The 17,413-nt window shown below is 56.6% G+C and overlaps 1 protein-coding gene across 1 annotated transcript in view; it reads right to left on the bottom strand.

Moving 5' to 3' along the window:
- The window catches only part of LOC106803971 (nuclear pore membrane glycoprotein 210-like), a 34,359-nt gene extending 17,306 nt beyond the window's left edge, over positions 1-17,053 (bottom strand). The window contains exons 1-14 of the mRNA XM_087431700.1: positions 15,563-17,053; positions 15,189-15,317; positions 13,990-14,117; positions 13,694-13,895; positions 12,883-13,095; positions 12,217-12,279; positions 11,846-11,974; positions 9,088-9,168; positions 8,503-8,583; positions 7,944-8,075; positions 6,510-6,668; positions 5,916-6,029; positions 3,575-3,666; positions 1,770-1,866 (exon numbers count right to left, since the gene is read on the bottom strand). Of these exons, the coding sequence (XP_087287826.1) occupies positions 1,770-1,866; positions 3,575-3,666; positions 5,916-6,029; positions 6,510-6,668; positions 7,944-8,075; positions 8,503-8,583; positions 9,088-9,168; positions 11,846-11,974; positions 12,217-12,279; positions 12,883-13,095; positions 13,694-13,895; positions 13,990-14,117; positions 15,189-15,317; positions 15,563-15,649 (1,707 nt within the window). The 5' untranslated portion in view covers positions 15,650-17,053. The remainder of the gene's footprint in view (positions 1-1,769; positions 1,867-3,574; positions 3,667-5,915; positions 6,030-6,509; positions 6,669-7,943; positions 8,076-8,502; positions 8,584-9,087; positions 9,169-11,845; positions 11,975-12,216; positions 12,280-12,882; positions 13,096-13,693; positions 13,896-13,989; positions 14,118-15,188; positions 15,318-15,562) is intronic.
- Between the last annotated feature and the right edge of the window lie 360 nt (positions 17,054-17,413).

Genomic DNA, 17,413 nt, shown 5'->3' with positions numbered 1-17,413 from the left:
ATCTAGCTCTCCAGGCTGCCATGTACGTGATGAACTGACCTCTGGGTCAGGTATCTAGCTCTCCAGGCTGCCATGTACGTGATGAACTGACCTCTGGGTCAGGTCCCCTAGCTCTCCAGGCTGCCATGTACGTGATGAACTGACCTCTGGGTCAGGTATCTAGCTCTCCAGGCTGCCATGTACGTGATGAACTGACCTCTGGGTCAGGTATCTAGCTCTCCAGGCTGCCATGTACGTGATGAACTGACCTCTGGGTCAGGTCCCCTAGCTCTCCAGGCTGCCATGTACGTGATGAACTGACCTCTGTGTCAGGTATCTAGCTCTCCAGGCTGCCATGTACGTGATGAACTGACCTCTGGGTCAGGTCCCCTAGCTCTCCAGGCTGCCATGTACGTGATGAACTGACCTCTGTGTCAGGTATCTAGCTCTCCAGGCTGCCATGTACGTGATGAACTGACCTCTGGGTCAGGTATCTAGCTCTCCAGGCTGCCATGTACGTGATGAACTGACCTCTGGGTCAGGTATCTAGCTCTCCAGGCTGCCATGTACGTGATGAACTGACCTCTGGGTCAGGTATCTAGCTCTCCAGGCTGCCATGTACGTGATGAACTGACCTCTGGGTCAGGTATCTAGCTCTCCAGGCTGCCATGTACGTGATGAACTGACCTCTGGGTCAGGTATCTAGCTCTCCAGGCTGCCATGTACGTGATGAACTGACCTCTGGGTCAGGTATCTAGCTCTCCAGGCTGCCATGTACGTGATGAACTGACCTCTGGGTCAGGTCCCCTAGCTCTCCAGGCTGCCATGTACGTGATGAACTGACCTCTGGGTCAGGTATCTAGCTCTCCAGGCTGCCATGTATGTGATGAACTGACCTCTGGGTCAGGTATCTAGCTCTCCAGGCTGCCATGTACGTGATGAACTGACCTCTGGGTCAGGTCCCCTAGCTCTCCAGGCTGCCATGTACATGATGAACTGACCTCTGTGTCAGGTATCTAGCTCTCCAGGCTGCCATGTACGTGATGAACTGACCTCTGGGTCAGGTCCCCTAGCTCTCCAGGCTGCCATGTACGTGATGAACTGACCTCTGGGTCAGGTCCCCTAGCTCTCCAGGCTGCCATGTACGTGATGAACTGACCTCTGTGTCAGGTATCTAGCTCTCCAGGCTGCCATGTACGTGATGAACTGACCTCTGGGTCAGGTATCTAGCTCTCCAGGCTGCCATGTACGTGATGAACTGACCTCTGGGTCAGGTATCTAGCTCTCCAGGCTGCCATGTACGTGATGAACTGACCTCTGGGTCAGGTATCTAGCTCTCCAGGCTGCCATGTACGTGATGAACTGACCTCTGGGTCAGGTATCTAGCTCTCCAGGCTGCCATGTACGTGATGAACTGACCTCTGGGTCAGGTATCTAGCACACGACTCTGCTACTTTTAGGCGCCTGCCATGTTCCAGGCACCGGCTGGCCGGGTCAGACCCCCCGGGTGCCGGTTTCAGCAAATCACAGACCTCGCTGGGCCTCAACTTCCCCGTCTCCGAAACGAGGTCGTCACAATCAGTCATCTCCAGGATCTGAGCTCTGACAGCCAGAAGACGACGTGGCTCTTCACCTAGGTCCTCTGCCCCCGAGTTATTCTTAAGTAAGTTCTGACACACAATTTCTCAGCTGGAAAGTATATACGTTCACTTTTACACCCATTAAAGGGAAAACAGTACCTGGCACTGTTGATTTCATTACTCTAAAAAGCAGGGAAACCATGATCCTACCTTTACAGCAACGATGATGGTTTGCTGGCCCTCGAAGGCTCTTGGGCGGTCACTTCGATTGTGGACCTCCCGATCGCAGACCCAGACGCAAGGAAGCCTTTCTCGTCAATGTGCACGAGGGGAACCTTCTCGGGCCCATCCAGGACACGGTAGCTCAGAGATGCTGCGCCGTCCCTTTGGAAAACAAAACAGACCAGTTCTGACAGACAGTGGCAGCAGGAGTGGCTCACAGCACGGGGCCCGGGGTTCCCAACTGCTCCTAGGAGAAGAAAAGACCCAATCGTGGCCCCGCTGTGCATCAGGACCACGTGCTGGCACCCCATCTGCAGACTCGTCCGTCACCAACAGGAACCTAATTTGGAAAACCGATGGTTCCCAGGAGAGCATCGCTTCCCGCTCTTGGGAGCAGCGCGCACCATGGGTGGTCAGCGGGAGGATGGAGTTTCATGGGACATTTGCCGGAGGAGATTGTTTCTGAGGCCAATTGTTTTCAGCTTACTAGATAAGGCAGCCTGGCGTGGTGGAAAGAGGCGGAGCTTTGAGGGAGACAGAACCCGAAGGCAGTCCCAGGGCCCCTGCGAACAGCCGTGTGCCTGCAGGCACATGGCGCCCTCTCTGGCCTTGGCTTCCTCAACTGTGAAAATAAGAGCAATCTATTTCCAAGGGCTGGCAACAAGGTAAAAATGGGCAAGTTGCTCAGAAAGTGGTTTGCAAAACTGCTGATAATGTGCACTGGGTAGAAGACAAATTATGCCGTATTTTAGGCTCTTTTACATATTCATTAATATACTATATGGGAAGCAAAGGCCTCTAGCTCCCAGGGCTAGCCCCCTCTTGACTCTCTCTTTGTATCCCAGGCCCAGAGACCATCCTCAGGTGACTTTAAGCAAATATCATTGCCTCTGCCATAACTTTGATCCCCTCGTCAACTCCCTCCTCTTAACCTGCAGAACTCCTATGCATCCTTCAAGACCCAGCTGAAGCATCTGCATCCATGACACGCCTCCCCTACATCCTGGTATGGAAGGCCCTTCCTTGGGCTACAGCTTGAACATTACACCTCGTTTCGTTGTAGCCCTTCTCACACTGAACTCCTCTCTTCCCCACCAGACCCCTCAAGGGCACCAGCTGGCATCCATCTCTGTTCCGGAGCCTAACACAGAGCCTGGTGCTTAAACACTTTTGGCTGAACTAATACCGCGTGTGTATGTCATGAACACGGCAGTGCTTATGGTCCTTACAGTCCCACACTTGGCAGCTGCAGTTCACACGCAAGTCATTGGCATCAAAGGCGTCCCCTCTGAAACCGAGGTAGGGTGATGTTTGCAGACACGCTTAAAACTGCGCTTCCCAGACGTGAGCGTGCAGCCCCGTCGCCCGGGGACCTTGTGACCGTGCAGATCCTCACTCTGCAGGTCTGGGGGGGGCCCGGGATGTGCATTTCAACATGCTCCCGGGGGACGCCCACGCTGCTGCTCCACGGACTGGCGCCTGAGCGTAAGTCTTGAAGACACAGGGTGTCTGAAAATTGAACACTCTCAAGTCGGTCCTTTTCCCCCTTTGAAGGACCAGATTTCAGCAGCAGGCATTAAAAGGCTCCTAGGCTCCAGGGAAGAGAAGAGTAGAAGGGGAGGGCAAGTCCACGGTGAAGAGGACGAGGAAGGCAGAAGCTGCCCGTTTCAAACACAACACCGAGAAGGTGCACAGTTGGCTGGAAGCATCCTCGGCTGCTGACAACCCAAAGGAGTCAGCGGGCGTGAGCGCAGCATGGCCGTCTTGCTGACAGCAAGCGCTGAGTCACGCACCTGTTTGTCTGAAGCTTTATACAGGAGTTGGGCGACATCAGGATTTGCTCTGCTTCTACTTCAGGGTTCAGCAGCAGCAGCTCTTCGTACACCTGCGAAAGAGGGCACGTCTTAGTTCCTGCGATAGACTGGAATCCTGTCCAGGATTCTGCGTCTCCCCCCGCAGGGAGAGCCCAGGGGGCCCAGGGATGAGACATGCTCTTGCAAGCACCTGCCAGGTGGCTGGTGACGTGCCGGTGAGGGCTGACCTTTAGGAGAGGCCAAGGGCACGACGAGAAGCAGGCAGGCGAGCGTGTGCCCTGATGGCAGCTGCCTCCCGGAGCTGGAAGCAGGGGCCTCTCCCCCAGTTCCCGGGGAGGAGACTTGGTTTGCCGGGATGTGTACACGCGAGGCAGCATGTGGAATTACAGGGCCCAGGGTCTGCTCGGCTGTAACTCTGCCAGGACTGAGCCTGGAGAAAGTTCCATCTAAAGGCTCCTTTCTCTCAGCAAGACAGCCTGCTCCTCGTGGTGACCAGCTCAGAACATGCCCCATTCCACCGCTTGGCCCTTATCTCGCTCCCCTGTCCTGCCACGCTCTCGCAGGATCTGCAGAGAGCGCGTGTGGGGCCTCGGTGAACTCAGGCCAACAGATGATAAACCTGATAATGTCGGATGGAATCTGATCCTGTCGCTCCCTAGGGGCCCCAAGGCCCTCGATGGCTCCAGAGCCCCCGGCGGCAGCACCTACCCCAGAACTCCAGACCCCTCTCTGCACACATCCTCATGCGCCCGACACCCTTCTAAGGCCCCTTCTCTGAGGACCCTCGAGCCTGGATGCCGAGCACTGCTTTGAGCCCCCCCCACCCGCTTCTGATCTGATCAGACCAGCTGCATTCGCCTAAGGTCCCGTGTCTGAGATCGTCTGAACTGACGGGTGATCTTCCAAGGGGAAACTGGCCTGATTCCCCACCTCCCAGCACTGCTGTGTTCTGAGCATATATTTAAGCCTAGATTTGCTCGTCTGTAAAATGGGTCTAAAACGAATAATCCTTGCCACGCCTGTCTCGAAGAGCTGTGGGACCTGTGTGACACACTGAGTGGCAGCACTTCCTAAACGGTGACTGACAAACGGCCCTGGGAGCTGGACGGGGTTCTGTGTCGGGCGAGTCCTTCCGCCAGGCAGGCAGCGTCCGGAGTGACGCAGCCTCGTTAACTTCACCTTGGACACACAGACTGTGCAGGAAATGCATGTACAAATACGTTCCCTCCTATTTTTCCTAAGGAAACAGGTATTCTCTGTCGTCCCTCTTTAGATGGAGGTGAAGGTACAAGAGATATCTCCCTCTCCGTTAACTGTCAGAAAAGCAACAGCACAAGCATCATGGTAAAGGGCAACTGATCTTCAGCCTGTCAGAGAGACAGCAGGGAGCGGTGGGGCCTGTGGCCAACGGGAGAGAACAGCTCTATCAAGGGGAGGCTGCTTCCCATCTCCTGCTGATTTTGCCATGTGGCAAAATGCCATGTCTTCAGGACAAGTAGCATATTGGATTTTTATACAAAATCATCCTATTTTTAAACGTTGGCAACAAATAAAAGCTTTTTCGAAGCACTGAAACCAAATACGTCTCTGGGCCGGATCCAGCTTCTCTAAGTTTCTGAGGTACTCAAACTCCTTCTGCTGTCAGCTAGGGAAACTGAGGCACAGAGCTGTTAAGTGACCCAACTGGGGCCACAGAATCTGGAAGTGCAAACCCCTGTCTTTAATTCCATGAGAGGTGCCAGAACTTAATTTTACTTTTAGCCAGGAAGAGGATGTCTGTATGTGTTTACGTGTCTGTGTGTGTTTGTGTGTGTATGTGTGTGCACGTGCAGGCAGGGGTGAGGAGCTTGGTAAACAGGCATTTCTTTCTCTGAAAATCTGCTTCTTTCCCTGATTGGGCATGTGCCTGCATTAGAAATGGTTTATTTTTTCTTGAAGAGGGCGCTGGAACCTGTTTCTTTTCTCATATTTCTCACTCTCAGTTTTTCTTTGCAATTTAGGGGTCCCGGGGGTTCCTAAGTCCCAGACTAGCAGATTGGGGCCCTTGAAGCTAGAAATGTTCTTCAGAGGCAACCTGTCCCCTCCCGGTTTTACAGAGGGGTCCAGGGGGCGGGGGAAGTAGGAGGGAGGCTGGAGAGAGACGGGGGGCCAAGCCCTGAGCGGGAGAAGGACGCTGGGCTCTGGGACCTGACTCAGCCTCCCTGCACCCTCTGGGGCTCTGCACAGGCCAGCTCCCTCTCTGAGGCTCGGTTTCCATCTGTCAACCAACGGGCTGCCCACACGGCACAGCCCTCAAGGCCTTTCGGGGCCCCCTGCCCACTTGCTGGAACCTGGCGAGGGCTGCTCCGCCCCCTGGGGCCGCAGGCTCATCGTCAAGCAGCGGCACCCGCAGCTCCTGCCCCGCAGGCTTCACGGGAGCCCTGGGTGAGCGGCACTGGGCAGTGGGAAAGCACGGCTGCCTCTGGCAAGCGCTCCATGCGTGTTTGTGAAATAAATACAGTTAAATGCATGCCCAGCTCACACGATTTTCCAGCCTCTTCCTCTCGAGAAGGCACCCCAGATGCCAAGCTCAGAACTGTTTGCTATTTTTGGAACACGTCAAGCTATTTTATCAAGCTATTTCGGACCTCCAGGACTCTGCAGGGGCCATTCCCTCCTCTGGGCCTGCTGGCCGACCCCGCCCATCCTGCAACGTCACTCCTCCGTGGAGCCCGTCAGCCCGCCTGTGAGCCCCCAGAGCACCTCATCTACCCCCGACCCCAGACCCCTGCAGAAAGAGCACTCCTCGGGGGCAGGGCCCCCAGCCCTGTGCCCACCCGCAGTGTGCCCACACGGCCCCTGGGAGGAGGAGACGGGCTGCGGGGTCGGCACTTACCCTCCCTCTAAGGGTGGCTTCTGCACACCTGTCCTTTACCTGGATTTGGATCTCATCAGAGAGTTCTCTGGCGAGGCCATGCAGCTGCCCAGCTGTGGGGTCCAGGGCCTTGACCACCACTCTCAGCCCGGTCCGGCCTTTCACCCGGCTGTGCACGTTCATGGCAAAGTTGTACTGTGACGGGAGCCGGAGCGATGCCTGGGACAGACAAACACGTCTTCAGGGAGAGCCCCAGGGCCCCAGCACCCTCCCAAGGGCAGAGCCGTGCAGGAGTCCCAGATTCCCTGACAGCTGCCTCCCTGATCTCAGAGGCTGCTGCCTTCCTGCACTGCTCAGGGCCTGCTAACCCCGGGGCGGCAGCCCACAGTCGGCCCAGCACCAGCGCAGCATGCCCCAGCTCAGTTTCACCACGTTCACAGGTGCTCGTGGAAGAGGCTGGGCCACCCCACACAAGCCAGCATTCTACGGCAGGACCTCTTAGAGCCTTCAGCGTGTAGGAGTGGGTTATGAATCACTAAGAGGGACGCGAGGCTTGGCGGTGCTCCCCCGGAGGGCCCCCTGGTTTGGGGTGTCTGTGAATAGGTCACACTACCCAGGTACCACGCGAGCAGTCTGGGGATGCCCCCGGCAGTGGGGACAGGACCCTGGCCCCACCAGGTAGGCTGGCAGGCACTCGTCCTACACTAGAGGAGCTTCGGGCAGCCTCTAGGAAACCCCAGGCCCGTGCCTGGCGCCCTCCCCAGCGCCCCACTGTCCACAGATAAGGCAAGAAGAAACCTCCCAGAACCACTCCCTACTGGTCCCCGCTGTGACCTGGGCTGCAGCCTGAGTCCCCAGGGCTGGCACCAGTCCCATTTCCCCACTGGCTCGCTGGGCACCCGGGATCCCCTACCCATGGCTGGGCTTGGTTACCACTGGAGGGTTACTCGGTTCTCTCCAGCACATTCCACCTCTGAGATCTGGAGGAAGGACTACGCCCCACCAATGGAGGGCTGCGGAGGGGAGTGCGGCCTCTGGGATAAACCTGGAGAAAACCCCAGCTGCCAAGCATTGTCTCAGAAAGGGGTCAGAAACTAGAGACCAGGGACCCTGACCAAGACCCTATGACATTCTGGCACTTCCATGACTTCCCTACAAGGCCGTCATTTTGCTGCCTTCTGTCAGGAGGGTTACCCACTGAGGGCCTCTGTAACGGTCAGCAAGAACGTGCTGGAAATGAAAAGGGCTGTGGACAGGCCTGGGTACTGCGAGAGGGATCGCTGGGATCCCATATTTCTGGACCCCAGCAGGTGTGAGAGTCAAGGAAGGATGCGGGGGTATGAAGAACGTGGCGGCAGCATTTGGGAGAAAGAGTCCTGATGAGCCTCGAGAGGGGCAGCGAGGGACCAGGGCCCGCCTGGGCGTGAAGGTGCAGACCTCGTGTGCAGAGACACTGGCCTGGGATGGAGGGTGGTGCTCGGGGTGGGTGGTTACCTCGTGGTGCCGCGCCCGGATGTCCACGATGTCCCGCTTGGTGGCCGACCAGTGGAAGGTCAGGCCTGGCACAGCATCGCCGAAGGAGAAAGGGTTCTGGTCGTTGGTGATCCCAGTGATGTAAACCGGCATCTACAGGGGAGAGGCCAGGCCCCGTGACCACCAGGGTCCCACCGCCGGGAGGGCCCCAAAGCCCGGGGACACCGCCCGCACGGCCTCTCCACTGCCTGGGCACCTCCCCGTCTCCTTCGTGCAAGGGGAGCCGCGCCCGGCTCTTCCCTAACCAGAGACGGACTCGGCACGGTCCGATGAAAGAGCAAAGCATGAAACGCGAGACAGAACGAGCCCCTCCCCACCCTGTCCTCCCGGGGCCCAGAGCCCCGCTCCTGAAGCGACCCCCCCGAGCTCTCAGACGCCTGCAGCCCTGGCAGCACGGCTCGCCCCGCCCCGCAGCCCCTGCTCTGCTCCTCTCCCTCCAGCTAGCAGGGGCTCCCCGCTCACGGGGGATGGGCGCGGGTGGGACTCACGGTCTCCCTCCCCACGCTGACCCAGCGCCTACCAGACGGCACGGGGAGGCGACGCAGCCCAAGGGCAGACAGACTCGGAGCCCGGCCGCCCGCGTGGCCTCCCGGTTCCGTCGCTGACAGCGGTGTGGCCGGGGCAGCCGCCTCAAGCTTTCTCATGCTCCCTTCCCCGCCCGTGACACGGAAACGGCACCGGCAGCTACCTCACGGGGTGGGCAGGAACAGCCAGTGACCCAATGCACAGAAAGCTCTCAGCAGGGGCACGCCACACAACCGCTGGCTCCTGTCACGTGCCGGTGCCGCCCCAGGCGCGGGGAGACGGGGGCATCGCTCAGGACCGCCCCCCAGAGCAGGCGAGGACACAGGCACCAAGCGAACAGGGCCTTCGTGCTGTGAGAGGCGCCGTGTCCTGGAGCAGGAAACCGCGGGGCAGGTCCCTTTGGACAGTGAAGCGGAGCCCGCAGGTCCCCAGGGTGAGCAGGTGAAGGGCATGGAGAAGGCACAGTGTCCCAGCAGGGGCTCCCCCAAGCTCTTCCGGACCCAGAACCCAGAGCCCCAGACCCGGCAAGAGGCTGCTCAGATGGCACAGACAGGAGGGGCTGGAGAGGTCCCCGCCTCACCTGGGTCCCCGTCCTCATCCGAGTGATGGGGGCGCGGATCCTCACCGCCTGGAGAAGCAGCACCTCCACCTCCACGAGATCCTAGGAAAAGGGCCCTGGGGCTCAGGCTGGCCGGGGTAGGGGCGGTGTGGGGGGGCGGTGTTTCGGGAGGGGACCCACCAAGGAAGGGGGCTCCTGCCAAGGCCAGCTGAGGGTCACGTAGCTAGAAGGCACCCACAGGGTGTCCAGCACGATGCTTCTCTGCCTCAGGCTACCTGGCTTTGTGGGTGGCTCACCCCACATGGATCTGGCCACTGCCCTCCCATCCCCTTGGGGGGGTCCCCGCCTGGTCTTCTGAGCCGATAGACCTGTCTGATCCAGATGCTCCAGGCGAGCGCTGCAGAGACTTGGGGGCAGTGACTGGGGACTGTTCTTCTCTAGGCTGGGCAGCCCTTACAGGACAGGTCTCCAGACCCTGCCAACCCCAAATCCAGCTTGTCGAGCTCTCTGAGCAGAGTACAGGGATGAATGCAGGAGGCAGGCAGAGTATGATTAAAGCAGACCTTATACTCTCCTTCATTCTGAACTCTGTATTCCTATTAATCTGGCCAAAGGCTAACTTGATTGGCTTACTCATAGTACTCTTGAATCATGCTGAATCCAGGCTACTAGACTCTTTTTACATGTGCTCATGCTGAGCCCAATTCCTGTTCTTTGTGATCTGGGCTAACACCTAGCAACCAGTAGGCTCAATAAACACTCATTCCCTTCCTTCCCTTCGTCCTTCCCACTGTTCAGTCTCCTCCTGCCAGTCCTGGCCCCTCCCTCAGCCTTGGGTGCTGATTCTTGGACAGATGGAACTAGAAGCTTCTGACCAGAATCACACATCCTCCGTGGACACGCGGGCTTCAGGCTGAGCCGCTACCTACCTGGGCTCAAGGAGACGCCTTTCAGATGGAGCTGGTGGCGCAGCCTCGACATCTGCCAAGGGGCACCAGGACCTTCCCCCAGCTCCCCTCCCGACCTGCCAGACGGGGCTGCAGAGAGGGAGGTGGCCCGCAAGGGCAGACCTCAGAGAGGAGTGCTGGCCAGGGGGAAACACACAGCTGGGGGCCCCTCAAGCTGACTCTCCAGCCAGCTGCTGTTTCAGCCACCCGGGCCCCCAGGAGAAGAAAAAGGAGCCAGTTCCTAAAGCCAATCCTTTCTTTAAAGAGAGAAAATGCAGGGCCTCCCTGCTCCTTCGTCTTACTCTCCAGGACGTCTGTCTGAACCCTGCTGTTTGCCACAGGACAGACTTTCATTCCAATGCCTTGTCTTTAGAAAATCGGTAGGCAGCACCAGGGCATCGACCCCGTGATGCAGAGGGACTCTGTGGTTTAACTGGGGTACGAGGAGAGACACTGAAACTGTGGGAAAGGGAGTAAGTCAACGAGCTCAACGTCGGATCACAGGCAGCCTCGGGAATGAGGGCGCCAGCCTCCCCTGCTCCGGGCGGCACTCCACGCCAGCCCCCTGGGTGCCGTGTTTAGATGCGTCAAACTCGGGGGGCTCACGGACTGCTTTCAGAGGGTCCAATTCCCGACAAGGAAAGAGATAACTGGCTTCTGAAAAGGTTCTTGTCCACAATCATGTCACACAAAACAAACGCTGTTCCTAGAGCCCAGGTTCCGGCCCCACAAAGCAGCCCCCCTGATGCAAGTCACTGCAGGCCAAGGATGTCAGGAGAATCCAAGCACCCTGCGCCCTTCTCAGGAGGTGGAAACCATCTCCATCTCCATTCTAGAGGCCCAAAGACGGACCCACGCCTGGGAAGGAAGGGAAACCATCAGACTCGGAGACACTAACTCTCACCTGCTCAGAGTCAGTGCCACCAACGCGGGGCAGGAAGGCCCTCCTGGGGAGAGGACTCCCCTAACTCAGCCTTCTAGCATCTCTGCTGACCCACGAAAGCAATTAGTGAGTATCCCGCCCTGGGCTGAAGGGACTGGGGAGAGAACTGCACCTCCAGCGGAGCAAAAGATATTAGTGGATGACCCAGGTTCGCTTTTTCTCCTGGAAATACAAATCCAGGTCTGAAACACTATTGGTGTTCAACTATCCACGCTTACAGCAGCTAAGCCAGCACATGCCTCTGAAAACCCACACTGCAATCCACCAAGTGTGTCAGAGCCAACAGCATCCCTCCTCTTCCATCAGAACATCCCCAGGCTCTGTCTGAAATGAACGGACAAAAGGCTGAGAGCTCTGACGTCAGCCGTCCCGGATGAAGTCCTGGAACCCCTATGCAGCGGCCGTGGGCCACTAGCTGGCTCCTTAGGCCCCTCATCCGCAAACAGAGACAGCAGCAAAATGCACGAGGATGCTGAGGACTAGAGGAGGCGAGTGCAGAGTCCACTATCACAACCGCTGCCACCTTCATGCACTGGATGTCCCCAGGGCGGGGGCTTGGAGACCTGTCCCTTAAGGAGCAGCTGGGGAGACTCAGTCTGGAGAAAAGCAGCCTTGGCGGTCCAGGTGCCCCCAGCTGGCAGGGCCATCCCAGGCAGGGGTGACAGACGGGGGCTGTGGACTCAGAGGGCAGAAACAGGACCCTCAGAGAGGGGTGGGCCTCAGCAGCAGAGCCCAAACCCCGTAAACAGGGCGTCCTCCCCGTCACAGCTGGCCAACTCGCCAGTGTGCCCCATCACTAGAGGGCCCCGTGTCCGCGATGGAGCCCACGCCCGTTACCTGAGACACGGTGACGAGCTTGCCGGGCTCAGCGCCCACGGCCTGCACGCACTTCTGACACGGTGCCGTTGCCGATGGCAAGCCCCCGCACCAGCCCGGCGCCGTTCACCACCGCAACGCTCTCATTGCTGATGGAGAACAGGATGTTGACCTGAGGCTGGGGGCCGCCCTCGGAGGTGATCTGGAACGGGGAGACACAGCAGTGCCCGTCAGCCCCCGTCCTCCCCGCCAGCCCACACCTTGTCCTCAGAGGGTGAGGGCGCCAACACCCTGGAGCATTCCACCTTAGCCGTTTCTGATGCCCAGGGTGGGCAGGCATGCCTGGAGCCAGGCGGGGGTAGGCGGCAGCCCGCATTGCTGATGGCATTGCTGACGGCTGGCCGCAGGTGGGGCTGGGGCAAGGATGTGGCGTTTGGCTCCTACCTGCATCATGGCCCCAGTGATCAGCGTCACCTTCCTGGGCATCAACCTAAACGGGGGAAAGACCTGGGTGTGGAGACACAAGACAGAAAGGGGACTGTTGTGTTCCAAGCTCACGCAGTGGGGCGAAATCCACACCTCATGTCTTCAGGGAGCGAGAAACATGCTGTGTGGACATCACTCCTCTGTGGAGACTGACTGGCGAGGGTCTGGGTTGGGGCCAACTCTGGTGGAGCCTGAGCGGTTCCCACAGGATCTCATCCCACCCCGGCCCAATGATCCACGCTCTTGGTGGCGGTGGTGGGGGCGTGTTCCACTGTGTGAATGCCACGTGGGAACCATGAGAAATGTGCACTCTCCAGCCCACCCAGACCTGCGGAACCAGGTGGGGTCCTGCGCTCTACCAAGTCCTCCGGGGGACTCCGACATATGTCCAAGTTTCCAATCCACTGCCTTCCACATTTCCCCAACACCTCTTTGGAAGGTTGCCTTTCATCAAATTTCTCCAAACTTCTACTGACAAATTACCTTAGAATAGTTCTCTACTTCAATGCCCTAGAAACTTTTCAGACGAGGAGAGCGGGGCTCGGGGGGCAGGGTCGAGGATGCCCCTGTCTCTGCAGCCGGGCAGAGTGCCAACACCCTCCTCCCGCAGCCCCAGGCCCTCGCCTGGCAGGAGCGGCGGAAGAGATTGTAGGGCGAGCAAACGCGCTGCTCGGCCAAGGGGCTGCTTTGTGCCTGAGGACTAGTCTCTGCAGGGCCGCGCTGCTTATGGGCAGAGTGAACTCCTGTGCGCCGGGAGAAGAAAGGGGCGCTTCCATCTGCAGGCACGACGGCATTCACCGGCTTTACAACACAGATTAACATAAAGACCACCGGCCCCTGCGTGGCCAAGACCCACGGCAGGAGCCCCACAGTTTAGTGCTGCTGCGGAAGGATACGCTTGGACACGATCTCCTGGCCACGGCTGCCTTGTGCCCTGGCGACTGTGGGGCTCCTGTCAAAACCTAACACCACGAGACAGCCCCACGTTACACACTGAGATGATGCTGGGGGACGAGAGAGCTCCCTCATGCAGGAACTGCTTGCTCCAGGAGCTCCCGTGACGGAAGCCCACCACTTCCAAGGGCCCGTTCTAAAGTTCAGACTGTGTGTCCACACACGAGCCCAAATTTGTCTGCAGCTCCTACCCAGCCACCACTTTCCGGCACTGCAAGGGTTTAAAGAACGTCCTGCCATTCCCTTGCCGTGTGACAAGTCGTGCCCCTTCTCTGAGCTGCATCATGTCCCCTATGTCTCAGAGGGGGATGAACTCAGCCCCTTCCTCTGGCGTTGCCCCCCAGATCCCCCCAGATGGGACTAGTAAAGGCTCCCTTTCAATCAGAGGACGCTGTAGGGCACTGTAGGCTTTTCATTTGGCCTCTCCACGGTGGCTTCCCGGACTGTCTCTAAAACTCCCGCCTATCACAAAAAGACATACTCCCGCTTCCTCCCGTGCATGCGGCAGGGGCTGCGCTGACCCCGGCGGCCTGGAAGACGAGCAGCTGTACTGATCTGTTGTGGGGCCGCTGATTCTCTGTCCGGCTTTATCAGTCACGGTTGCAGTGAGACTGGTCTGGCCAATGGCCACGCCATGGACGCGGAACGTGGCAGGGGAGTGGTCGAGGGCCTCGTCAAGGGCCCTGGAAGAGAAGGAAGGGCTGAGACTTCTCCACCCGGACAGACTGGTCGGCGCTGTCCCTGAGATGCCCTCCTCTGCCCCCTGGGAGGACTCACACCAACGTGACGATCTGGGAGGCTGCTCGGAGCTTCAGGTCCATGAAGGCAAAGTATTTGGCCAGGAAAGGCTTCTTGTGCAAGTCCAGCACGCGGACGTATGCCTTGACCGTCTTCCCAATCTCCACCTACATCGTGGGGGACAGAGACTCAGGGGTCGCCACTGAATGGCCAATTCCACCAGTGTTGGCACCCTGTGACGTTCTGAGAAAGTGTTACCAACCTCAAACCCATGCCCTGGGAATCGGGCATAGGCCACCCGAGTCGATCTCCAGACTATCAGCCCATCAACAAATGACAGTTAAGTGCTTACTGTACACAAGGGCCTTGGGGATACTCAGATGCATACATCACACTCCCCACTCTTAAAGAAGAATCTAGTAAAAGAGATAAGCCACAGCTTAGAACGGCAGCAGGCATACAGTAGGAGTTCAATAAGCGCACAGTGACGCACAAGTTCACACCTGGCAGCATACAATACACATAGTAAGACTCTTGTAGGAAATGAGAGTCAGAAACGCTTAGTGAAGACACAGAAGTCTGGTCTGCACATAATCAGTGGAAATAAGGTCATAGGAGGAATATTTGAGGCTGTGTGAGAGAATACTGGCTTTTAAGTAGTGCCCATTCTCTCCACTCAGGAACACAGGAGCCTGACAGCAGCCCTCTGTAGGCCTAGCTGCAGTTACTTCAGGTACTTGGAGTAATAAAATTGCCTATTTACATTAAAGAAATGTCTAGATCTATCACATATTCTGCTTTGCAAAAGCACTTGGCACTAGTGAGTTTTACTGATTTGCCACTGAAATTCCTGAGAATCCAAAACATACATACTGGGGAGAAAAATTCTGTTCAGCAAGGTATGCGTGGCTGGTTAGTAACCCGCGCCAGCAGGAGGACAGGAATTCCCAAGTCAGGCTAATGTGGAGCCAGCTTCAAGGGGGATTTGCAGCCGAGCTTACTGATGTCAACTGGAATGAAGAAGCACAGCCTCACGGGTTACTCTGCACTGTGCACACACAACAACAGAGGTGAGAGACAGCGGTGCAAGCTCGCGGCAACCTGGAAGGGGGGTGGAGTGATGCAGAAACCAGGGGAAAAAGCAGAGGACAGGGGGCAGACACCTCCCACAGCCGCACCGGGTTCCCGGTTTCTACGAATCAGCAGAGCGGGAGCCACGTCAGCAAGCTGGCACCGACCTTGTCCACTACGCGGACGTACAGCTCCCGAATGTCCGAGACGTGAACGGCAGCCTTGGCCGGGGCCGGGAAGGCTAGGCACAGGTCATGGATCATGATGGTCGACGTGCCCGGGCGCAGAGGGTGCACCTGCGAGGGCAGAGGTGGACTCGGTTACGTAGCTGCTCACGGCATCAGCCTATCACCCACAGGATGCCACCTCCACAGACCTCCGGGCCAGGGCTCGAGGAGCAGACAAGGAAAATCCTAACCCAAATATCATCCTGCCCACCCCTCATCATGAGCCCCCACCGCCAGGGGACAGGCTCGGGTTGCAAAATGCTAGTGCTGGGATGGATCTCAGAGAGCATTTATTTCAACTTTGTACAACTTACAAAGAGAAGGAAATGGAAGTTGCTCAAAGAGCCTGGGGCACACAGCCACTTGGAGGCGGAGGGAGGATTCAAACACGCATTCCGCATCTCCCATCCAGGCCACCTGCCCCTGCAGCTCCGGGAACAGAAGAGCACCCCACAAGTCAGGGGCGGGCAGAGCAGGAGATAGCTGCTTTCCAAAGGGAGCCCTCACGCAGAAGTTCCAGTCTGCTCACAGAATCATAGGACCTGGGAGCACACCGTACAGGCCGCTAGGCTCTTCAGTGTGAGCTCTCTGAGTCTCGTTCACCTCTGCAACCCCAGCTGTTGGAAGTTGAGACCTCATAAAGTGTTCTGAGTGAAGGGACACATCTGAGCTACCGTTTCCCAGTCTTGAAGTGCCAACGAGCGCCTTCCAAGGCTTCTCTTCTCTCCACCCACTTCCAGGGATCTCGCCTTCCGGAGACTCTCTCCCCTGACAATCTGCATCAGGACCATTCCCTCATGCTGCAGGGGGCAGGCATTCACACACTTGGCAGCTGTCTTAACATGCATCTGCTGAAGGTGGGCTTGCAGCAATTTATACTGCTCGGGTGTGTATTTAAAGGGGGTGTCTGAGGGGCCGGACAGGTGGTGACAAGCCACGGAGCAGGCGGGCGAGCCTGGCGGGCTGCCTCCCACCTCTAGCTGACCCTGGCTTTGCTGCCTGTGGTGCATGGTCTTACATTCATTTTGCGGAGGAGATGTGTACAGTGAGCAGTTCAGTGTTTGCAAAGCTAGAATTTCAATATCAAGAACCTGTGGAAATGGTCAATTAAACGAAAGACAACCTATGGGAAGGAAAAAAATTTGCAAACCATATATCTGATAAGCAGTTAATATCCAAAATACATAAAGAACACATACAACTCAATAACAAGAAAAACGATCCAATTAAAAAATGAGCCAAGGACCTGAATAGACATTTTTCCAAAGAATGGCCACAGGTACGTGAAAAGATGCTCAATATCACTAACCATCAGGGAAATGCAAATCAAATCCACAATGAGGTATCACCTCACACCTGTTAGAATGGCTGTCATCAAAAAGATCAGAGCTAACAAGCATGCAAGGATGTGGAGATTAGGGAACCCTTGGGCACTGTTGGTGGGAATGTAAATTGGTGAAGCCACTATGGAAAACAGTATGGAGGCTCCTCAAAAAATTTCTTAAAAACTACTGTATGATCCAGCAATTCTACTTCTGGGACTATCTTCGCAGGAAAAGAAAACACTATGCTGAAGAGATATCGGCACCCCTACATTCATCACAGCATTACTCACAACAGCTGAGACATGGAAGCAAACCTAAGTGCCCATCGACGGATAAAGAAGTTGTGGTATATGTATACAACAGAATATTATTCAGCCATAAAAAGAAGAAAATTCAGCCATTTGCAACAACATGGATGTACCTTGAGGGCGTTATGCTCAGTGAAACAAGCCAGACAGAGAAAGACAAATACCGCATGATGTCTCTACAGGTGGAATCTAAAAAGCCAGACAAAAAACAAACTCATAGAAAAAGAGATCAGATTTATGGTTACCCATAAATTTGGTGGTGGGGCAATTTGGGTGAAAGTTGTCCAAAGGCACAAAACATACAGACTTCTGGTTATGAGATGAATAAGTACTGGGAACATAATGTACAGCATGGTAACTATAGTTAACATGTTTTTGGTATATTTGAAAGTTAAGAGAGTAGATCCTAAGAGTTCTCATCACAAGGAAAACACATTTTTCTTTTCTTTTTTAGTCTATTGAGATGATGGATGTTAACTTGTTGTGGTAGTTATTTCACCATACACGTAAGTCAGGTCATCGTACATACACC

The sequence above is a fragment of the Ceratotherium simum genome, chromosome 5, assembly GCF_057802395.1.
Source record: "Ceratotherium simum simum isolate JZ-2026a chromosome 5, ASM5780239v1, whole genome shotgun sequence".
NCBI lineage: Eukaryota > Metazoa > Chordata > Mammalia > Perissodactyla > Rhinocerotidae > Ceratotherium > Ceratotherium simum.
The sequence above is the reverse complement of the archived record's forward strand: the minus strand, read 5'-3'. Positions and strand labels throughout refer to the sequence as shown.